General features: G+C 52.7%; 1 protein-coding gene across 1 annotated transcript; it reads right to left on the reverse strand.

Annotated features, from left to right (window-relative positions):
* Positions 1 to 2,064: 2,064 nt before the first annotated feature.
* LOC143361015 (uncharacterized) lies at positions 2,065 to 23,273 on the reverse strand. Its single transcript, XM_076800255.1, has 7 exons — positions 22,884 to 23,273; positions 19,086 to 21,819; positions 18,224 to 19,018; positions 3,750 to 4,356; positions 3,477 to 3,694; positions 2,602 to 3,407; positions 2,065 to 2,445 (listed from the first exon to the last, which is right to left on the reverse strand). The coding sequence occupies exons 1-7, from the start codon at positions 23,271 to 23,273 to the stop codon at positions 2,065 to 2,067; spliced, it is 5,931 nt and encodes a 1,976-aa protein (XP_076656370.1).
* Between the last annotated feature and the right edge of the window lie 505 nt (positions 23,274 to 23,778).

The raw sequence follows: 23,778 nt of genomic DNA on the forward strand, positions 1-23,778 counted from the left end.
CACGTACGTATTTCTCGAGAATATTAATGAAACTTAATTAATTTATTTTCTTTTTCTATTTCAGGTTTTCCTGTACCGGAATTTACGGGAAAGTTATTCCCCTTCGCGAGGGGATTTTAGCCCGACACTTCGCGGTTTTAATTCGCTTGTAGGCTGCTTATTCTGCTTCTACTTTACTTGAGATCTTATTCACTTTACGTTTCAAAATTCAGTAAGCTAACAAAAGTTCTCAACTCAGCGTTTTTTCTTCCGATCCGTGCTCGGAGAAGTTTCGAATCGCTCTGTTTCAAAATTTTCGCGTTGGGGCTTGGGAGGCCTAGGTGACTTGCACCCACTTACTGCGTCCTCCAACCGTTTTAACGGTCACGGCCTGTTGTGTTGAGCCGTAACAAGGGAGTTGAACTCGAGTAACCCCCGTAATTTCGAAATTTAGCCGTTTTTGTTTGTCCGTCTGTATTCGCACGAGGTCGATCGTGTCTTGTCTTTTTCTGCTCTTACCCTTGAGTTTATATTGTCAGAGGGGAGCGTGTCCTATTTCTTATATTCTTTTGTGATATTAGTGTCTAAATATACAGGGTGGCCCACATAACTCTGAACAGCTCAATATCTCGAAAACTATGCCATCGATTTTAAAGTTCTTAGTCTTAAATTGCATGGAACTGAAGGGCCTTTCTGACTACATAAACGTGAAGTGGCCTCCCTTCCCTTTTAACGGGGGAGGAGGTACCTTTATAATTTTAAATGGAACCCCCTATAATATAATATATATAATATAAGTGGTTTTACAACAATGTGCGACGGTTGGACGGTCGTTCGCGCTTATTACACCCGGATTTGCTTTACTACGCGTCGAACTCGATCGCGGGTGCGGTGTCCGGCACCTTCTACCGACAATCGGCCGGTCGAGAAGCGACCGGGTCCAGATGGAATACGCGATTACAAACTCTATTCGACTGTGGCCGTCGGAAGCAGTCGGAAACGACGATACGGCATCCGTCGCGTCGTCCCACCGTAGGACGTCTCGAGGTTGGCCCAATCTATCCCAAAATCGGCGACGATACGAGTCCCACGCGGATACGCGACTCCGCGTTACAAACCCGGCGACGTACAACCGTAACGAGACGGTCACGCGGCCCCCCGCTGTCCGGCCGGACCCGCGTTCTAACAACCCGCACGTCTACCGACCGACGGCCTCAAACCCTATGCGATCCTATCACGATTTTCGGCGATACGAGGGGACGTCTTATCGCGACGCGAAATATGACCGATACGCGAAACAACGCTAGCCGAGCCAACGCGAAAATAGTGCGAGAAGGAAAGCCTGATCGGTACTTACCACGCGGTATTCCTGCTACCCAGATCTTAGTGCGGTAGCTTCCTCAGCAATCGTGGCAGGCAACGACGCAAAATCGTACTTTAGAGATTATGCAATGGTTAACGACTAATTCGTACTAGGACCGTTGACACAGTGCCCTAGTTCGCGAAGGCTCGCTAACGCGGAAGCGAGGCGTCCCCCACTTTCCTAATTTCCCCGGCTCTCGCGCGACGCTCGGACCTATCACTACCGCTCGAGCGGCAGGGCCGTACCCGGCGGTCCGGGGCCCTCGGCATCCGAGTTATTGTCTAATTCTTGGTCGGTGCTCCTCGATGATTGGCGGCATCCCTCGGCGGAAGATGTCGAGCTGCTCGCGCATAGGACCCTCGCTGCTTTTCGGGGCGAGGCGGCGTCGAGGCTAAGGTGTCATTCTCTCCGGTCCGTATGGCCTCGGCGGCGCCTCCAGGTTGGTTAACCCGAGCTGGACTCCTCCGTGGAACGCCTGCTGCCGGATGTCCCTGGCAGCGGTCCCCCGAACGCTTCTACGCAAAATTTCCCGCGCTCCTGGGAGGCGGGAAAGGGTTCCGGGTCCCCCTGGGACCCGGCTACGGTCCTCAAATTTCGCGTGGCGCTAAGTGGCGCGGCGTTCAAACGCGTTAGTCTCCACATTTGGGTTCTCGGACTGTCCCAGGGAGAGCGATCGCAATAGCCATAATCGTGGCGGCGTTGCCAAAGGACGGCCCGGTCTCTTAGTACTCCGTAACCTTCTCACCAGGGTGTTTCCTCCACAGGATGTGTAACCAGTCCTGATCGTCCGGGTGGATCAGGATTTGGCGAAACATCTTCACGATGTCTGTCGAGAACGCCAGTTTAAAGAGCCGCCACCGGGTCACGACCACCCAGAGGTCTGCCTGTAATTTCGGACCGGGTAGGAGCGCCTCATTGAGCGAAGACCCGCCGGAGGTGACGTTCGACGCATTGAAGACAACTCGTATCTTCTGACGTCCCTCCGTTGTCTTCCACACGGCGTGATGCGGCACGTAGCACCCGTTGTCTTCGTCGTCTAGCGTTCCTGGGGCCTCGAGCATGTGTCCCAAGCGGTGGTATCCTTCCATGAACTCCACGTAGTTCTGGCGCAGAGTTGGATCTCGTTGCTGTCGTCGCTCGGCCGAAAGCAGCATCCGGAACGCAGCAGATCGAGTGGTCCCCACCTGGGGGGGGGGGGGGGGGGGGGGGGGGGCTCTGAAAGGCAGACGAACTACGTAGCGACCAGTGGAATCACGAACCGTGGTGTCCTGGAACAGACGTTCGCATTTGAGTTCGTCCGGAGTCAGAGGGGTCGAAACTAGAACCTCCTCGAGCTCCCAGTATCGCTGTAGGTCTGGCAACTCCCGACGTCGGATGTGCAACACTCGTGATGTCTTCCGAGGCTCCGAATGACGAGTCGATCCCAGCAGAGTCCAGCCGAACGGAGTCAGCACCGCAGTCGGAGTTCCAGGTGGTCCCGCACGCCTGTCCTGGAACAGTCGACCACAGACGTCGGCTCCGAGCAGGACGTCTACACCGCCAGGTACGTTGTACGAAGGATCTGCCAGCGTTAGACCCTTAATGTGACCCCAGTCGCTCTTTTCCAGAGGATGCGACGGCGTGTGTGCGGTGAGGCTCTTGGTGACCAGGGCTTCCATCGAGGTCCGAAACTTCGTATTGACAGGAGAGCGGAGCTCCACCGAGACTTCTGATCGCGCCGTACCCACCTTGATCTCCTGGTAGCCGGTGAGCTCTACACGAACAGGTCGTCGCCGAAGTCGAAGAGTTTGCGCTGACCACTCGCTGAGGAAGGAGTACTCCGATCCCGAGTCCAGCAGCGCACGTACGGTGAGCGTCCTGCCATCCGGGCCTTCCAACAGTACGCGTGCGGTGGCGAGGAGGGTCACACCGCGCGAGCTCACGGCGTAGGATGAGCACGTTGGAATCGGCAACAGCGAGCGCTTCCCTTCAGGGCCCTTGGGGCAAGCATCATGTAAGGTCGTGTGATGCAAGTCCCCACACACCCAACACCGGAAATTGGAGGTGCAACTCTGAAGGTTGTGTCCTGGAACAAGGCAAGAAAAACAAACCCCGGCTTTCCGTACAAAATCGCGGCGTTCATTGGATGTCAGACCCTTATATTTCTTGCAGGCTCCCAAAGCGTGACCGCCAGAACACAGCGGACACTGTCGACCCTTCGCCTTCCTGGACTCCTCGACCTTCACGGCCATCGTGGTGCGGGAAACCGGGGTGCCGCCTAGACGTCCAGGCACCGCAAGTTTCGGAGTAGAGATGGTTTCCGTGGGTCGAACTGAGGAAATGGCGTGAACGAACTCTGTTCTCCAGGAACATCTTCAACGTTTCAAAGCGCGGGATGGCTAACGGATCGGTGAGTGTAACCTCCCACGCTAGTCGCGTGGTGTAATCCAATTTTTTCACGAGCAGGAAGAGAAACCACTCGTCCCACTCCTCAACCGGCTTTCCGAGAGCCTTGAATGCCTCCTGGGTCTGGCGGAATTCGTCCAGCAGACGCTTGACCTCGGACGATTGAAATTTCGTCGCGGGCGGGGCGTTCATCAGCCTCCGCATGTGTGCTGCGGAAAGTACCCGACGGTTGCCGAACCGCATCTCCAAGGACGCCCAGGCTTCGTCGTAGTTTCCGTCCGTGACGGGGGTCAGTGCGAGCATCTTCGCCGCTTCACCGGTCAGGCAAGACTTTAGATACTGGAGCTTGCGTACCTTGAACAATTTCGCCGACCTGTGCACCAAGGAGGTGAACTGATCCTTGAAGCTTTCCCATTGGAGCAGATCCCTCGCGAAGGTCGGCAGATTGATCGGAGGCAATGAAGCTCCAGGTTCCTGAGGCGTAGGAGGCTGGCCGGGCGACGGGGCATTGCCAGCGATCGACGGAGTCATGGACGTAATCCACTCATCGATGGCGGCTCCGTGACTCAGGTACTCGTCTTCGATGTCGGTGAAGAAATCCGAAGTTAGGTACAGTTCCGACTTGTCCACTTTCAACACGAGGTCGCGATGGCGAGCCGAAAATTCTCGCCAGTATTCGTCGAGCAGGGTCTGCCGACGCTTAAGGGGGCCGGCAGGAATTTGACCTTGACTGTCACGCCAATTCTTGAACGGTCCTCGAACGGTCAGTAGGGAAAACTCATTGTGGAATGGTTAAAATTTTTTTTGTGGAACTACGTCGCGTCTACGACATATCGGTAAAAAAGAATATATGAAATGCCGATTGAGGATGGTAAGAAGATTGAGTAGTAGCGGAAGAGAGAAACGAAAATTGAGAGAGAAAGCTAGCGACTAGACATGGTTGCCACATATAATCCTTCGCCTCACTGTTGCCATGTCATCAAAACCGTAAATGTACAAGCGTTTCGTGAAACTGATTCCTGCCTCGTGAGCCCGATTCAGCCGACCAACACATGCTAACACATACATTGCCACGGGCGCGTAGATATACGCAGGACTCGTTGTCACATTACCTCTGCACTTTTTCGCTAATATCTCTGGAATGAAACTCGAATGGCGGTCACGTGTATGCAAAAGCTAATGAAATCATTTGATGTATATTAAATTAAATCAATTTATTCTTAACATTATAATAATTTTATATATATTACCAGGACTTCTTGAAAATGTGCCGGCATTTACTTCCTGGCAGAAAGAAAATTATATTCAAATCTCATTTGAATGAAATTTAAAGCAGCTCTTTTTATGCCACGAAGCGCATAAATGTAATAATATATGTATACTATTATATATATGTATATTTATATATATCGTCTATGTCATGCCGTATTTTATGTACACTACAAAAATTGGTGTGGCGCGACGGTAGCGTGCCAAGCTTTCACCCGGCCGACCAGCGTTCAAATCCTGCCTACTAACGCATTTTTTTTTTATTTTATTATGTTTTATCGTTATGTATTTATATTTTCAATCGATTTTTATATAATAATTATATATTAAATTTTATAAATTTCCTGTGATTTTCCGGATTTCGAACAAGTTACTATTACGTTTGTGTGATGAGACATCTCGATGTTGATTTTAAATAGACGTGTTAAAAAACGGATCACCCTTTCTTCATTACATTATAAAGTCAGAAAAGTAAAACCATAAAAGTATCTACTAAAAACGTTTCCCCTTCGTAATGACCCCTTTAGAAGGATGGAGAATTGAACATTGGCTTCACAATGAGCTGGAAAAGGACGCGGGGTGTCCCCGTTTCAGGTAGGTGAGTGGTGCGCTCCGCAATACCAGCAGACTTCGTTTACGACTAAATGACCCTATTTTTACCTCGAGAACTATGGGTCATCCCTGTTGTAGTAATGTTTCGGCTTTTATTCTTTCTATGTGGTGTTTAGTGACCGAATCTCAAAGGATTTTTCGATCTCTTACAAATTGTTGATTTTACAGACATTTCAAAAAACGTGTCACCCTTTTTCCAATTCTAAGACTAGAACTCCCAAATCGACGATATGACCTTCGATTGACGAATCAAATTTTTTGTTTTCTTTCATTCGTTATTTGAAGTTTTTATTTAGACATATATTTTGCAGACAGTACCTCGCAGACTGCAAAGCCGACAACACGAAATTCTGGTTTTGAAGTATATTTTATGAAACCCTAATTGTCAAGTAAATAATCACCACCTTCTCGTGGTTTTCATTGAGCAATGACACCTTTCTTGTAGAACATATACAATTCACATACAAACTAACATGTATACGTAATCAATCAGAATTCTCCATTCTTCTGAAGGGTTCATTTTGAAGGGGAAACTTCAGGGAATGTGACCATATTTTTTCCAACATGTGAATCACTGGCTCATCATCGGAAAAAAACGCAAAAGAGGAATTTGTTTACAGTTTCCTACATTGTAAAGTTACTTGTCATGGTCGAAAAAATTATTTTATAACAGCCGTATCCTTTCTAAATTAAACAAAAAGTAGTGTAGCTGAAGTGGAGAAACAGTCCCGGAGATAATAATTCGCAAGTGAGGCCCGTTCATCGACAATGTAGGCAGAAATTGCAAACTTCGCCTGTAATTTCTAAAAATAGTTCTCAAGCTGCAAAAAAGAAATTATTGCTAAACCTCTTCAACTGTTACATGGACTACAACATATTTCATTCTAGTTAATTACTAGAATATAACGGATATTTTTCTATTCTATAAATAAATAGTAAATAATCAGACTTTATTCGAACAGATCTTCAAATAAGGGTATCATATTGTCATCCGACACTGGCGCTCAACACGCACCAGAGACCAGAGTTGGGCATTGTTTCGATAAAAAATTATTTAAATAACGATTCGAATAAAAGATACGTTATCTTTATTCGTTATTCGAAGGTTCGAATAAAAAAAGTATCTTTATCCGACGAGTATCGAATAAATAATTTTATTCTACGAGAATGTAACCGACGAATGAAGATAATTTTTTTTATTCGAAGCGGATGTATTCGCTATAAATCCTCGGATAACTTTTGCCAGCTCGACGAATGAACGGCGACGACGCCCGACGAGGACCGACGAGCGCCGAACGTCGAAGACCCAGCGACTGCCAAACGCCATACAATGTACGCGGATGGAGAATCGTGCATTATTGGCAATTTATGCTTTTATATTTTTAATCAGAACAATATTGTTAATACGAATGAGTTTTAGAGCTTTTCACGATCAAAATGAGTCCAAACACGGCATCATTTGTTTGTGATTTTTATCGTAACATTACGAATCAGTGAAACTTGTTCGATTACACTCGAATTTGACCTCATTCTCATCAGGAAAATCCCCTCCATACGCTGGTCACAATTTTATGAGGATATATTGAAAAATCTAAAAGTTTAAACTTTCATTCGTCCGCGATTCTCCATCCGCTTACATTGTATGTCGTCTGTCGTCGCTGGGTCTTTGATGCTCGGCGCTCGGCAAAAGTTATTCGAACATTTATTCGAAGCCTTCGAATAAAAGATACAGATAAAAGATGGAAAAATTATTCGAAGTTCGAATAAATCCGCTTCGAATAGAAAAGTAACTTTATTCGTCGGATACATTCTCGTGGAATAGAATTATTTATTCGATACTCGTCGAATAAAGATACTTTTTTAATTCGAACCTTCGAATAACGAATACAAATATTTTTATCTTTTATTCGTTATTCGAAATTTTTATTTAGATAAATATTTTGCCCAACTCTGCCAGAGACGAAACCAACGAATTATCATGCCCGGTCCTCTCGGCCTGGTACGGGGGGTGAGGTTTATGGCACTCTCAAGTGCTCTCTCATTTCGGGTCCTTCGACGGGGAAAAGCAAATTGGCGCAAATAAGGCTGGGTTCCATAAAATATGGAAACACGTGTACCTGAGCAGGACAGACCTGGCTGACAAAGTCCAGATCACCACGAGTTAGGAAATAACGAAAGGAATAATGTACGGAAATCATCGCACGCCACTGCGCAGAGTGCGCGAGAATGCCCGAAAGCCGGCCATAGGACAATTTTTCGAAATTACGAATATTGTTCATTTGAGTTGCGATGTCATTTTCTTCAAACCACAACGAACAACTTTACAAATTAATTTTAACATTGTGAAATCATATTTTTATTATGTTCTCTTCAGTCAAATACTGCGAACTGTAATGCTTGTTTCTTCCTATTGTGTCAAATGTGTACACTTTGGAGGACAATCTTGCGATTGAAAGTTATTACTTAATTAAAATTGCTTGCGTGACCATGCATCAGCATGTACATGGTTTCGAATGTACACTGTCATAAAAGAAAAATCATGTTATCCGACCAAAATAAAAAAATCAATTAATGAAAATTAAATTATTGATTAAAATGTTAAATTAACATATTCGTGTCCAGCGACCTCAAAAACCCTTGCGCACGGTTTTCTTTTGAAAAGGTTTCCAATGTTTTCTTGGCCGGCTTTTGGGCCTTTGGACGTTGTGCTGCGCGCGAAAAAAATATGAGAACGACCAGGTAACAGGAAAAATCCCTTCTTGCCTGCGAAATGATCGCGATGAATGTTTTCGGACGTACCTACTCGCATTTGGCACGCAGATGTTTTATGGCCTACAGTCTTTTATAGTAAAAGGTCCACTACAAATGAAACGGCTATTTTTCTAGTAATGTTTAAAAAATGTTTTCACATGTTGGAAAGTTATGCACTCTTCGTTTTACTTGTATCGAAGGGTATCACCAAAAACAGTGGTTCCGATTTTTTCAGATTTTTGCGTGGGTGGTAAAATTACCAAATACAAGCTAGACATAATAATACAAATTTATACTCACGTTTCCCTCAATTTTCGTTTTACACTCAATCTTCTGCTGGAAAGACGAAGCCTTCCTGTTGCATTCTCCCTCACATGTCGTAGCGACGCGGATGATGCACATTCGTCGTTTTTTGTCACAATTTTTGTCATTTTATTATAATATAATGAGGTGGAATAGAATAAAATAGAATAGAGTAGAATAGAGTGGAGTGGAGTGGAGTGGAGTGGAGTGGAGTGGAGTGGAGTGGAGTGGAGTGGAGTGGAGTGGAGTGGAGTGGAGTGGAGTGGAGTGGAGTGGAGTGGAGTGGAGTGGAGTGGAGTGGAGTGGAGTGGAGTGGAGTGGAGTGGAGTGGAGTGGAGTGGAGTGGAGTGGAGTGGAGTGGAGTGGAGTGGAGTGGAGTGGAGTGGAGTGGAGTGGAGTGGAGTGGAGTGGAGTGGAGTGGAGTGGAGTGGAGTGGAGTGGAGTGGAGTGGAGTGGAGTGGAGTGGAGTGGAGTGGAGTGGAGTGGAGTGGAGTGGAGTGGAGTGGAGTGGAGTGGAGTGGAGTGGAGTGGAGTGGAGTGGAGTGGAGTGGAGTGGAGTGGAGTGGAGTGGAGTGGAGTGGAGTGGAGTGGAGTGGAGTGGAGTGGAGTGGAGTGGAGTGGAGTGGAGTGGAGTGGAGTGGAGTGGAGTGGAGTGGAGTGGAGTGGAGTGGAGTGGAGTGGAGTGGAGTGGAGTGGAGTGGAGTGGAGTGGAGTGGAGTGGAGTGGAGTGGAGTGGAGTGGAGTGGAGTGGAGTGGAGTGGAGTGGAGTGGAGTGGAGTGGAGTGGAGTGGAGTGGAGTGGAGTGGAGTGGAGTGGAGTGGAGTGGAGTGGAGTGGAGTGGAGTGGAGTGGAGTGGAGTGGAGTGGAGTGGAGTGGAGTGGAGTGGAGTGGAGTGGAGTGGAGTGGAGTGGAGTGGAGTGGAGTGGAGTGGAGTGGAGTGGAGTGGAGTGGAGTGGAGTGGAGTGGAGTGGAGTGGAGTGGAGTGGAGTGGAGTGGAGTGGAGTGGAGTGGAGTGGAGTGGAGTGGAGTGGAGTGGAGTGGAGTGGAGTGGAGTGGAGTGGAGTGGAGTGGAGTGGAGTGGAGTGGAGTGGAGTGGAGTGGAGTGGAGTGGAGTGGAGTGGAGTGGAGTGGAGTGGAGTGGAGTGGAGTGGAGTGGAGTGGAGTGGAGTGGAGTGGAGTGGAGTGGAGTGGAGTGGAGTGGAGTGGAGTGGAGTGGAGTGGAGTGGAGTGGAGTGGAGTGGAGTGGAGTGGAGTGGAGTGGAGTGGAGTGGAGTGGAGTGGAGTGGAGTGGAGTGGAGTGGAGTGGAGTGGAGTGGAGTGGAGTGGAGTGGAGTGGAGTGGAGTGGAGTGGAGTGGAGTGGAGTGGAGTGGAGTGGAGTGGAGTGGAGTGGAGTGGAGTGGAGTGGAGTGGAGTGGAGTGGAGTGGAGTGGAGTGGAGTGGAGTGGAGTGGAGTGGAGTGGAGTGGAGTGGAGTGGAGTGGAGTGGAGTGGAGTGGAGTGGAGTGGAGTGGAGTGGAGTGGAGTGGAGTGGAGTGGAGTGGAGTGGAGTGGAGTGGAGTGGAGTGGAGTGGAGTGGAGTGGAGTGGAGTGGAGTGGAGTGGAGTGGAGTGGAGTGGAGTGGAGTGGAGTGGAGTGGAGTGGAGTGGAGTGGAGTGGAGTGGAGTGGAGTGGAGTGGAGTGGAGTGGAGTGGAGTGGAGTGGAGTGGAGTGGAGTGGAGTGGAGTGGAGTGGAGTGGAGTGGAGTGGAGTGGAGTGGAGTGGAGTGGAGTGGAGTGGAGTGGAGTGGAGTGGAGTGGAGTGGAGTGGAGTGGAGTGGAGTGGAGTGGAGTGGAGTGGAGTGGAGTGGAGTGGAGTGGAGTGGAGTGGAGTGGAGTGGAGTGGAGTGGAGTGGAGTGGAGTGGAGTGGAGTGGAGTGGAGTGGAGTGGAGTGGAGTGGAGTGGAGTGGAGTGGAGTGGAGTGGAGTGGAGTGGAGTGGAGTGGAGTGGAGTGGAGTGGAGTGGAGTGGAGTGGAGTGGAGTGGAGTGGAGTGGAGTGGAGTGGAGTGGAGTGGAGTGGAGTGGAGTGGAGTGGAGTGGAGTGGAGTGGAGTGGAGTGGAGTGGAGTGGAGTGGAGTGGAGTGGAGTGGAGTGGAGTGGAGTGGAGTGGAGTGGAGTGGAGTGGAGTGGAGTGGAGTGGAGTGGAGTGGAGTGGAGTGGAGTGGAGTGGAGTGGAGTGGAGTGGAGTGGAGTGGAGTGGAGTGGAGTGGAGTGGAGTGGAGTGGAGTGGAGTGGAGTGGAGTGGAGTGGAGTGGAGTGGAGTGGAGTGGAGTGGAGTGGAGTGGAGTGGAGTGGAGTGGAGTGGAGTGGAGTGGAGTGGAGTGGAGTGGAGTGGAGTGGAGTGGAGTGGAGTGGAGTGGAGTGGAGTGGAGTGGAGTGGAGTGGAGTGGAGTGGAGTGGAGTGGAGTGGAGTGGAGTGGAGTGGAGTGGAGTGGAGTGGAGTGGAGTGGAGTGGAGTGGAGTGGAGTGGAGTGGAGTGGAGTGGAGTGGAGTGGAGTGGAGTGGAGTGGAGTGGAGTGGAGTGGAGTGGAGTGGAGTGGAGTGGAGTGGAGTGGAGTGGAGTGGAGTGGAGTGGAGTGGAGTGGAGTGGAGTGGAGTGGAGTGGAGTGGAGTGGAGTGGAGTGGAGTGGAGTGGAGTGGAGTGGAGTGGAGTGGAGTGGAGTGGAGTGGAGTGGAGTGGAGTGGAGTGGAGTGGAGTGGAGTGGAGTGGAGTGGAGTGGAGTGGAGTGGAGTGGAGTGGAGTGGAGTGGAGTGGAGTGGAGTGGAGTGGAGTGGAGTGGAGTGGAGTGGAGTGGAGTGGAGTGGAGTGGAGTGGAGTGGAGTGGAGTGGAGTGGAGTGGAGTGGAGTGGAGTGGAGTGGAGTGGAGTGGAGTGGAGTGGAGTGGAGTGGAGTGGAGTGGAGTGGAGTGGAGTGGAGTGGAGTGGAGTGGAGTGGAGTGGAGTGGAGTGGAGTGGAGTGGAGTGGAGTGGAGTGGAGTGGAGTGGAGTGGAGTGGAGTGGAGTGGAGTGGAGTGGAGTGGAGTGGAGTGGAGTGGAGTGGAGTGGAGTGGAGTGGAGTGGAGTGGAGTGGAGTGGAGTGGAGTGGAGTGGAGTGGAGTGGAGTGGAGTGGAGTGGAGTGGAGTGGAGTGGAGTGGAGTGGAGTGGAGTGGAGTGGAGTGGAGTGGAGTGGAGTGGAGTGGAGTGGAGTGGAGTGGAGTGGAGTGGAGTGGAGTGGAGTGGAGTGGAGTGGAGTGGAGTGGAGTGGAGTGGAGTGGAGTGGAGTGGAGTGGAGTGGAGTGGAGTGGAGTGGAGTGGAGTGGAGTGGAGTGGAGTGGAGTGGAGTGGAGTGGAGTGGAGTGGAGTGGAGTGGAGTGGAGTGGAGTGGAGTGGAGTGGAGTGGAGTGGAGTGGAGTGGAGTGGAGTGGAGTGGAGTGGAGTGGAGTGGAGTGGAGTGGAGTGGAGTGGAGTGGAGTGGAGTGGAGTGGAGTGGAGTGGAGTGGAGTGGAGTGGAGTGGAGTGGAGTGGAGTGGAGTGGAGTGGAGTGGAGTGGAGTGGAGTGGAGTGGAGTGGAGTGGAGTGGAGTGGAGTGGAGTGGAGTGGAGTGGAGTGGAGTGGAGTGGAGTGGAGTGGAGTGGAGTGGAGTGGAGTGGAGTGGAGTGGAGTGGAGTGGAGTGGAGTGGAGTGGAGTGGAGTGGAGTGGAGTGGAGTGGAGTGGAGTGGAGTGGAGTGGAGTGGAGTGGAGTGGAGTGGAGTGGAGTGGAGTGGAGTGGAGTGGAGTGGAGTGGAGTGGAGTGGAGTGGAGTGGAGTGGAGTGGAGTGGAGTGGAGTGGAGTGGAGTGGGTGGGTGGGGTGGGTGGAGTGGTGTGGGTTGGAGTGGGTGGGGTGGAGTGGAGTGGGTGGTGGGTGGAGGGTGGAGTGGGTGGTGGGTGGAGGTGGGTGGGTGGAGTGGAGTGGAGTGGAGTGGAGTGGAGTGGAGTGGAGTGGAGTGGAGTGGAGTGGAGTGGAGTGGAGTGGAGTGGAGTGGAGTGGAGTGGAGTGGAGTGGAGTGGAGTGGAGTGGAGTGGAGTGGAGTGGAGTGGAGTGGAGTGGAGTGGAGTGGAGTGGAGTGGAGTGGAGTGGAGTGGAGTGGAGTGGAGTGGAGTGGAGTGGAGTGGAGTGGAGTGGAGTGGAGTGGAGTGGAGTGGAGTGGAGTGGAGTGGAGTGGAGTGGAGTGGAGTGGAGTGGAGTGGAGTGGAGTGGAGTGGAGTGGAGTGGAGTGGAGTGGAGTGGAGTGGAGTGGAGTGGAGTGGAGTGGAGTGGAGTGGAGTGGAGTGGAGTGGAGTGGAGTGGAGTGGAGTGGAGTGGAGTGGAGTGGAGTGGAGTGGAGTGGAGTGGAGTGGAGTGGAGTGGAGTGGAGTGGAGTGGAGTGGAGTGGAGTGGAGTGGAGTGGAGTGGAGTGGAGTGGAGTGGAGTGGAGTGGAGTGGAGTGGAGTGGAGTGGAGTGGAGTGGAGTGGAGTGGAGTGGAGTGGAGTGGAGTGGAGTGGAGTGGAGTGGAGTGGAGTGGAGTGGAGTGGAGTGGAGTGGAGTGGAGTGGAGTGGAGTGGAGTGGAGTGGAGTGGAGTGGAGTGGAGTGGAGTGGAGTGGAGTGGAGTGGAGTGGAGTGGAGTGGAGTGGAGTGGAGTGGAGTGGAGTGGAGTGGAGTGGAGTGGAGTGGAGTGGAGTGGAGTGGAGTGGAGTGGAGTGGAGTGGAGTGGAGTGGAGTGGAGTGGAGTGGAGTGGAGTGGAGTGGAGTGGAGTGGAGTGGAGTGGAGTGGAGTGGAGTGGAGTGGAGTGGAGTGGAGTGGAGTGGAGTGGAGTGGAGTGGAGTGGAGTGGAGTGGAGTGGAGTGGAGTGGAGTGGAGTGGAGTGGAGTGGAGTGGAGTGGAGTGGAGTGGAGTGGAGTGGAGTGGAGTGGAGTGGAGTGGAGTGGAGTGGAGTGGAGTGGAGTGGAGTGGAGTGGAGTGGAGTGGAGTGGAGTGGAGTGGAGTGGAGTGGAGTGGAGTGGAGTGGAGTGGAGTGGAGTGGAGTGGAGTGGAGTGGAGTGGAGTGGAGTGGAGTGGAGTGGAGTGGAGTGGAGTGGAGTGGAGTGGAGTGGAGTGGAGTGGAGTGGAGTGGAGTGGAGTGGAGTGGAGTGGAGTGGAGTGGAGTGGAGTGGAGTGGAGTGGAGTGGAGTGGAGTGGAGTGGAGTGGAGTGGAGTGGAGTGGAGTGGAGTGGAGTGGAGTGGAGTGGAGTGGAGTGGAGTGGAGTGGAGTGGAGTGGAGTGGAGTGGAGTGGAGTGGAGTGGAGTGGAGTGGAGTGGAGTGGAGTGGAGTGGAGTGGAGTGGAGTGGAGTGGAGTGGAGTGGAGTGGAGTGGAGTGGAGTGGAGTGGAGTGGAGTGGAGTGGAGTGGAGTGGAGTGGAGTGGAGTGGAGTGGAGTGGAGTGGAGTGGAGTGGAGTGGAGTGGAGTGGAGTGGAGTGGAGTGGAGTGGAGTGGAGTGGAGTGGAGTGGAGTGGAGTGGAGTGGAGTGGAGTGGAGTGGAGTGGAGTGGAGTGGAGTGGAGTGGAGTGGAGTGGAGTGGAGTGGAGTGGAGTGGAGTGGAGTGGAGTGGAGTGGAGTGGAGTGGAGTGGAGTGGAGTGGAGTGGAGTGGAGTGGAGTGGAGTGGAGTGGAGTGGAGTGGAGTGGAGTGGAGTGGAGTGGAGTGGAGTGGAGTGGAGTGGAGTGGAGTGGAGTGGAGTGGAGTGGAGTGGAGTGGAGTGGAGTGGAGTGGAGTGGAGTGGAGTGGAGTGGAGTGGAGTGGAGTGGAGTGGAGTGGAGTGGAGTGGAGTGGAGTGGAGTGGAGTGGAGTGGAGTGGAGTGGAGTGGAGTGGAGTGGAGTGGAGTGGAGTGGAGTGGAGTGGAGTGGAGTGGAGTGGAGTGGAGTGGAGTGGAGTGGAGTGGAGTGGAGTGGAGTGGAGTGGAGTGGAGTGGAGTGGAGTGGAGTGGAATAGAATGGAATACAGTAGAATAAAAATAAGAAGGAAAAAATGAGAAATAAATATCGCGTTTTGAACAATTACTGACGGAGATTTTTTCACGACCGAACGCGTCTCTCTTCGTCAGTAAACAGCATCTTTCAGTTTTTTCGCACCCCCTCCTGGTAGTCCACCAGAAAGCCCAAGCTTTGAAACATATGGCAATGATTTGAATTTCGACCTTAGTGCCGCGGCCAGCGGTCGCGGGAAATTCGAAAGACGAAGGGGAGGTGCGATCTTTCGTGACCGACCGGTGCATTTTCATGAAAATCGGTGGATCCCCCGTGCTCGACGCTGGGACCGAAGGCTCATTCCGAGCTTGACTTCAGAAGGGAAAACAACGTAAGTATTAGAAAGTCTATCTATCGCGAATATAGGTGAAGAAACGTTTGTCAGTCAATTTGAATGTCGATTTTTTTTCTTTATTTACTACGCGAATAAACTTGATTCGTTGAACGCGTGGTGAAGTGTTATAGTGTTGTGTAGAATTTGGAAGTGTGCGAGAATGTTTTGTTCGGCATCGTATCGGATTGTGAGTGACTGCTGGTGTGCAATAATTCGGTGCAAAAAAATTTTGAAACTGTGATTTCATTTGAAATCGTTACAGTTGAATTTTACAATTCTTTTATCTGTGCCTATATTGAAACTTTAAAAAATATGTTTCATTGACTCGAATAAACTGTATCGATGCTGGAAATTTAGTCAATGAAACCTATGATATTGGTTTTTTCCTTCGTTTACGAGTTATAAACGTTTGGGAAAAATTGCAATTTTTAACGAATTCGACTTATAATTGACAAATATCGATAACATTTTCAGCATGGATATAATTTGTTCGAGTTAATGGAACACATTTTTTGAAGTTTCAATAGAGGCCCAGATAAAAACGTTGTAAAATGTAACTTTTCCTACATCTTCGACTAATAAAATAATCCTTGTAGCTTCTCGAAAACACTCAAGTCTTTTGGTGTGAATGCTGTTCAAAACGGTGTTGATTCAATTTTGCTCTTCACTGATACGTCTCCACCCCGTGGATTTCCGACCCATCCCAACGATTATGTACCCGATTCTTTCGAATTATTACACACCTGCAGTCACTTAGAATCTTTGTTCACGAATCCGATACGGTCACGAAAACACCGTTCTCGCACACTTCCAATTTTTACACAACACCATAACACGCGTCCAACGAATCAAATCAACTATTATTTCATTTGTATATTAGTTTTCTTCTGGACGCTATAAAACGTTTTTTTACATATTGTAACGTCGCCCCTTTTTCGCCGCGTGTTAGGACGGGAATCGGGGACGACTCCGGGAATTTATAGGCTCGTAGGCCGGGCCGCGCTCGGCCGTGGCGATGCACGGTCCTCCCGGTACAAAGCGATCTCGGAAATTTCCCCGGAAAATAACGCACGACGAAATTACGTTACATGAGCCTTCTGCTCGGGCGCCAGGCACCGGAAGGGTGCCACGCGAAATTCGCGGAGGGAATCTCCGAGATGCGCGGAACGACGGAAAACGCGAAAGGGGCCAATGGTTCGGACACGGGATAACGGGGACAGCCCTCACGGCAGGGCGGATCGCGCAGGTTGTAATAACGAGAGATGACGTCGGCTCTATTAGGTCTTTTATTATAAAATCGGGTCGTTTACAAGCACCCGGCCACGTGGCCGCACCCGAGAGCCCGCGCTCTTTGTACAATTATTGCGAGAAGGTGGAAGACTCGCCGCGCGTGGTCATTCGTTAAAACGTGATTCTCCGCACGAGTACGGTAATACGGTACAATATTCCGTCCGTCGGAACGGAATCTCGCGGCACGCTGGTGGTCGGCGCGATAACAAGGGGACTGTCGCGGTTTTCTCGCACGGACATACGGAACGCATACACGATGTTCGGAACGGCGCAGATGTAATTACGCGGTACGATCGATCCCTTTTCCAATTACGACTGGGACGGATTCCCCCGAGGAAGACGTCGCGAAGGGCCTTTTACCGGTTGTCTCAAAACGCCGACGGTTCGGCGTGAGGGATATCGCTCGAGACGGTGGCCCGTCTCGGCGCGCGAAACCTGGAGAACGCGACGGGGAACACCCGCCTCGCTCCCCCGCGAAATCTTCGAACCAACTCACGAGAATAAAACGCCCCAAGAAGGGTCGGACAGAAGGACCACTGCGCGGACTTACCGTTTCCGTAGTTCGGGATCGGGACGGTCAATCCAGAAGTCTCTAATTCCCCGGATTATTGCCCCTCGCCCAAAAGCTCCTAGTCCGGAACGTTGGCGGAATCTCGTGATCGGATGGCCGGAAACACGGGCGTTTTGGGAACACGCAACACGCGGGGCGCGAGCGTTTATCGTCGGAACGCGAGACTCGGAACTTCGTGACGTATTCCAGCGGGAGGTACCACGACAGTGATCCTTCGGAATTCGTAGTTCGGTCGCGAGGACTAGGTATCCCCACTCCTCGTCCTAGTGCCGATTTTTCCCTAATGGGGCGCGCCTCTCGCGAGTTTCCGGGAACACAGGATCGTATACTCGAGGAATACGCGGGCCCCGAACCCTCTTGGGAAATTCTTTCCCGAATCGCGAAAGGAGGCAGATTCGCGATCTGCCCCGATGGGTCCGCTTACACCACCCCCGCCGGGACCCCTTTCAAGTGGCTGAGGTGAGGCGGCGGCAGGACCGCGACAAAATGTCTGGATGTTCGGTGAGGGGGGTCCTCGTCCTGCAGCTCGCCTCTCGGTGTCTCGTCCCATCCGAAGAAGTTACCGGTACCGGGTTTCCTGGTCCTCCTGGGTCGCCATCGTCGAGTATTCCTGCGAATGTGCCATACTCGGCGCGCGGAAATTCGTTATTTTGTATCCCGGGGTGATTTTGTACTTCCTCGGGGAGCACCTCCTGCCCGTTCGAACAGTCGTAATTGGCGCCAACGGCAGCCCGGTCCCTTCGCCGTTCGCGGAAATACGGAGAAGTGACGTCGCCAAAGTTGCAACGTCACAACTCCCCCCCCCTTAAAGTGGACCGGGACTGCCCGGTGGTCCGCGCACCGATCCCCCTGCTCAGCTGGTTCGGAGGCATCTCCCTTCGGAAGTCTTTCTCTTACAGTACTGGGAACCCTTACCGATGGACGAATAATCCCAATCGACAAAACGAACATGCACGGGGTGGCCTATTTACGGATCTCGGACGAGAGGTATTATTCGCGTCTTGTGAGTGGGACGGAAGCCAGAGGTGATTAAATGAATGGTGATACTGTTTGAAAAATATGCTCTTTTATTATAATCTTATTTTCTATTTTACGTAGCTACGTAGCGTTCCGAAGTCGAGTTCCGAACGGCGGAACCGAAATTAACTTAACAACAAAAAAAAATTTTCCGAAATGTCACCGTAGTCGAGAGGGGAAAAAAAAACTTGAAAAAGAAGAGAGGAAAAAAAAAAAAAAAAAAAAAATATACTTCGGGATAGTCGGGAATCATGGGGGGGGTCCGCAATCTTGTCGCCGCGTAATTCCGTTATCCTTTCCTCTCCTTACGGACGAAGCGTTCCGGATGGTCCAGGATTTCCTGGCACCAGTCCGGACCGCATACCGGACAGGTATTTACCGAGCATCCTGCTCGGCCGCATCGGTAGCAGTGTTGCCGCGGTGGGTGTCGGCAGTCTTTACGCCGGTGTCCGATCTCCCCACAGTTCCAGCATTGGTCCGGACGTGGTACCTCTGGTTTACTCTCCCCTGCCTGCCTTCGCCAATACTCCACCCAGCGCTCCGTGGCCCGTCGAGGTCCTTCCTTCGGGGTATTCCTGGTGGTTGCTTGCGGCCGTGACCCGTTCCCGCTTTTGGCCGGGGCTACTTTGGCCGGTGCCTTTTCGGCCGAGTACTTCTTGGCCGGAATTTCCCCGGTCGCGGCCTTTTTGATCGGAGACTCCGCGGCTGCGGTCTTTTCCGTTCGGGCTTCCCTTTCTTCCGGGATGCTTTCGGGTCGGGCTTTCGTTTCCGGACTTTGCGTGGCCCTGTCCTTCGGAGCCGGGATTACGGTGGCCGGAGCTTCGGTAGGTGGCGTTTCTTCGGACGGGGTTTCCGGGGTGGCTGTTTCCTTGGCTGGGTCGGCCGATTCGCTAGGGGTTGGGATCGTTTCTATGTTTACGGTGGCGCGGGACTCGCTCTTCCCCGGAACTAGTCGATTCCTGGGCTGCAGCGGTATCGGCAGCTTTCTTTTTTCTGGGAGCCCCAGCCCTAGGAGGTCCTCCACGGGGACGTCCTCGTCGTCGGAGGACTCGGTCGGCGGCCACTGGAAGTCGTCCGGCAGGCACGTGAAGAAATCCTCCACCACTTTGAGGTTGTGGCGGAACCTCCGGATTTGCTGGACGATCGCCTGGCATTGCCCCCGGGCGGTTACCTCGGAAATATGCGGCATCTGTGGGAGGTTGTAAGGCAGAGGTAGAAGGGGTGACGTTCTTCGGGGGTGGTGGAGTGTATCGTTTGAGATCGGACACATGAGCTTTTCCGGCCTCCTTCCCTTCCATGGTGCGTAGCCCGTATACAACCGTGGATAACTTTGTTCCCACGCAAAAGGGGCCGCAATATTTCGGACATAGTTTCGCGGCGACATTCTGTGCGGCCGATGACAGTATTCTTTGTTTCCGTAGAACGAGATCGCCGATTTTGAATTGCGTATCTCGGCGCCGCAGGTTATAGTGTTTCGCCTGGGACTGATAGGCCTGCTCTAGATTTTCCGCGACCCAGGCCCGTAGGGTCGTTAAGCGCGTGACGCGGTTCCCCCAGTTTTCCGTATCCGCCGTCTCCAGCTCCGGTATTCCTTCTCCCTCGGCTCGTCGGCACGTGCGGGGGCGCGGCTCTCGTCCGAAGTTCAGAAACGCCGGGGAGGATTGGAGCGCCGAATGATACGCGGTATTATATGCGAAACGAAAACTCGATAAATTCTGATCCCAGTTACGGTGATCTTTTCCGATGTATGATACGATCATCGTTTTAAGGACTCGATTAACCCTCTCGACGGGATTCGCTTGGGGGTGGTAAGGCGGGGTTGTCGTTGTCGCGATACCACGCGAGCTTGCGAGATCTTGTATCGCGCGGTTCACGAATTCGGTACCGTTGTCGGTCAGAATAACCTCCGGCGTCCCCCATCGCGAAAATATAAGATCGTCAAGCGCTTCCGAAATTTTTGGCCCGGTGGCTCGCCGAAGGGGGCAACACTCGATCCACTTGGTGAACAGATCCTGGATTACTAACAAGTATTGAAAGCCGGCACGACTCGGAGGAAACGGGCCCATTATATCCGCGGCGATCACTACCCACGGTACTTCTACGCGGCGTCGCCCCATCAGCCCGGAGGGGGGTTTTTGTTCCACCTTCGTAAGCTGACAGGTAGGACAACGCCGCACGTACTCGGTCACGGTACGGAATATTCCCGGCCAAAAGTAACGGGTTATTATACGGCGGTAGGTTTTTTCTACCCCTAAATGGCCCGCTTGCTCCTCGTCGTGCGCTTCCCGTAATATTTCGGGAATTCGGTCTTCTGGTACGACGAGTTTCCACTCGTCGAGATCGTCTCCCAGCACTTCCTGCACCCATGGATCTGCTCTCCGACGATAGAGCTGCCCCCCGCGAATTTCCCATCCCGGATGCCCTTTCGGATTTTCCGTAACTGCGCTGAACTTCGCGTCATACCAATTTGTTTCGATCGCGGCCACGACCGGAATGCCCCCCTCGGAGGAACCCTCTTCGGTGTTCTCAAACATTCGGGACAGAGCGTCGGGAACGTGATTTAGCGCGCCTTGACGGTACGCGATCGCGAAATCGTATTCTAGCAGCTGTAGTGCCCACCTCGCTAATCGTCCGGAAGGGTTTTTTAAAGTACGCAGCCATCGAAGGCTGTGATGGTCGGTGACGACCGTAAAATGATAACCCTCGAGGTATGGTCGGAATTTTTGAACCGCCCAGACAATCGCGAGGCATTCCAGCTCTGTCGCGGAATACTTCCTCTCGGGCTCGGTTAATGCACGGCTCGCGAACGCGATAACCCTTTCTACTCCCTCGATCTCTTGTACCAGGACCGCCCCTAATCCAACCGTGCTCGCGTCTGTCTGGAGGACAAATGGTACGTCGAAGTGGGGGCAGGCGAGGGTGGGGGCTGTCGCTATAAGGTGCCGTATTTTCTCGAAGGCGGATTGTTGTCCGTCCTCCCATTTCCAGGGCTGCCCCTTCCGTAACAAGATGTTCAACGGTTCCGCGACCGTAGCGAAATCCGGGATGAACCTTCGATACCACGAAGCCATCCCAAGAAATCGCCTCAGTTGTCTTATGTTCCGGGGAACGGGAAAGGACAGCACCGGCGCGACTTTCTCGGAATCTACTTTAAGCCCCTCCCTGCTGACCACGAACCCCAAATATCGCACCTCCTCCCGACAGAATTCGCACTTTTCCGGATTCACGATGAGCCCCGCCGATTTTATTCTCCGGAAGATTCGCGAAAGCCACGAAAGATGCTCCTCGAAGGTGGACGTTGCGATTATTATATCGTCCAAATACGCGAACGCGTGAGGTTCCATCTCCGGACCGATTAAACGATCTAATAGTCGTTGGAACGTGGCGGGAGCTCCCGAAAGCCCGTACGGCATTCGTTTGAATTGGAATAGGCCCTTTCCCGGGACGGTAAACGCGGTAATTGGCTTGCTAGATTCCTCGAGCGGAATCTGAAAATACGCCTGGCTGAGATCGAGGGTCGAAATATATCGCGCGGCCCGTAATTTATCCAAAATACTTGACATAATTGGGAGCGGGTACGCGTCCTTTTTGGAAACCTCGTTCACTTTCCGAAAATCCAAACAAAACCGGTATTTGCCGTTAGATTTCTTAACCATCACGATCGGGCTCGACCATTCGCTGTTCGACGGTTCGATTATATCTTCCGCAAGAAGTTTGTCGACTTCGCGGTATATTGCCTCCTGAACTTTGGGCGAGACGGGATAGTACCGTTGTTTTATGGGACGGTTTTCCCCAACGTCAATCCGGTGCTTTGTCAAATCCGTTAGCCCAGGTAACGCGGCAAAATCCGTGAGTTCGGTTTCCAAAAATTCTCGTAACCGCCCCTGTTCATCCGCGGTTAAAATCTGTAACCCGCAACAGAGGGATTCACGGGAAACCGGACTGAAGGGGTGTTCCTCTCGCGGCCGCGACGCGAAATACCAAATCGCTCGATGATATTCGACCACGATACCGAATGTCGCTATGGCGTCGATTCCGAGTAGGAGGGGGTTCACGAGATTTTCTAAAACGTATGTGGTCATTTTCCGCGTTTCTTTCCCGATGCGTATCGCGAGATTTACCTGCTCGGAGGCTCGGTCTACCGACCCCGTGGCCAGGAGAAAGAAACAAGGGCGCTCCGCTGCGATAACCCTCCCGGTATTTCCTAATTCGTCGATCACCCGCTGGCTTATGAATGATACCGTCGACCCGGAATCGATAAGAGCGCGGAAAGATTTTCCCTCAATGTGAGCGTCGAGGATGAGGAGGGAGGGGCGCAACTCGCGAAAGTTCTCGTATTCGTGGTCGACTACGCGCGCCGAAATTAACGGGATTGGAGCCGCCCCGGTTCCCCCGAGCGGCTCCTCCGCCGGTTTTCCGACCCCGGGCCGCAACGCGGACAATCCGGAACTCGTACCCCTGGTCGCCCACACCCAAAGCAGTGAATTCGTAATTGTTGGGGACAGACCCGGGACCTGTGGCCTGGTCGACGGCAATTCCAACACGTGTCGTTGGCCGACGGTTGTTTGTCCGACGGCACAACGGCTCGGCGGGAATCGGTGTTCGTCGCCGTTCCCCGGCGCTCGGCGGGACGAAGCATATCGGACCGCGGTCGGGTGCGCTCGGTGTTGTTCGGCCCTTCCCGTGATCTCTCTGCGGGCGAGACGGCTCGCCTTACGGCGGTATTTTCCGATAGGGCCTCCCGGGGGTTGCGGGGACGAGAGGGCCCGGACTCATACCACGGTTCGCCGCGCGACTCCCCCCGCTCCTCGCTCACCATATTTACACGCTCGTATCGAGGGGGTACCGGATCTGAGTTTTTAGGGTTGCCCCCGGTCCGCGGGTGGTATCTTCGCGGATCGTACGCGAATTCCGCATAACTCTTTCCCGGAGTACGGTACGGGGCCGGGTCGGCGGGACGGAGGCGAACCTCGGCTTCTCGGAGTTCCCTTTCGAGATCCTCCAGCGAGGCTGCCAACCGTAGGGACACCACGGCGCGCAATTCCTCCCTTGCCCCCCAATATACAGTGTCGATTCGTTTAGACTCTGACCACGGTGTCGCGAGCCGTTTCATCATGACCCGCATAAGGGTCACGTAATCCCGGACCGGTTCGTCGCGGCCCTGCCTTCGCGTTAAGAGTTCGCGTTCCAGGCGTTCCTGGTAATCGGGACCAACGTAATTTTCCCGCCACGCGCGCACGAACTGATCCCACGTACGGAATTCGCTGCTGGTCTCATACCAGTGGGCGGCCATGCCGGAGAGACACATCGGCAAGCAGCGTAGGAGGTCGCGCTCATCTAAATCGGCGCATCCCCGCATGCGGTCTAAACGCGTCAGGAACGCCTCGGGATCCTCTCCGGGCGCCCCGGAAAAATGCAAACGCCAGTCGCGCATGACCTCGTACGCCGCAGGCTTTCGCGTCCCCAAGGGCACGGCCCAGCCGGTGCCAGTTTCGTTCGTGCGGGTGGGACGGTGCAAATCCGCTTCCCGAGAGTGTCGAGGGGTCGGTACGGGGAGGGTCGCCATTGTGCGGTACAATGGGCCCCTCGGCAGATTTAGGGCCGATTTCGTATTTTCCGGAAAATGTTCGAATTTCTCCGGGAGGTCTGTTTTACGTCCGTCCCCTAGGGGTGGCCACGCATCCCTTCCCCCGTCTTCGCCCGAACACTCTTCGTAATCTGAACGCTCCTCGTCCGCCAACATCCTCGAGAATTTCTACGAACCGTAACCCAAACAAAGCGCGACCGTTGGTATGCCCGCGTTCGAAGTCGTAAACACGCGACGGCAGGGGCGCGCGGTCGTTCGGAATGTTTACGCGTTTACG

Source organism: Halictus rubicundus, chromosome 14 (assembly GCF_050948215.1).
Source record: "Halictus rubicundus isolate RS-2024b chromosome 14, iyHalRubi1_principal, whole genome shotgun sequence".
NCBI classification, from domain to species: Eukaryota; Metazoa; Arthropoda; class Insecta; order Hymenoptera; family Halictidae; genus Halictus; species Halictus rubicundus.

Bases quoted from the DNA above. Each gene is read 5' to 3' on its own strand.
- LOC143361015 (XM_076800255.1), bottom strand. From the start codon at position 23,273: ATGCGGGGATGCGCCGATTTAGATGAGCGCGACCTCCTACGCTGCTTG. The intron at 3,695-3,749 runs GTGGGAGGTTAC...GAAACGTTGAAG, and splicing joins GATTACACCACGCGACTAGC to ATGTTCCTGGAGAACAGAGT. The intron at 3,408-3,476 runs GTCTGACATCCA...GCCTTGTTCCAG, and splicing joins AGCCTGCAAGAAATATAAGG to GACACAACCTTCAGAGTTGC.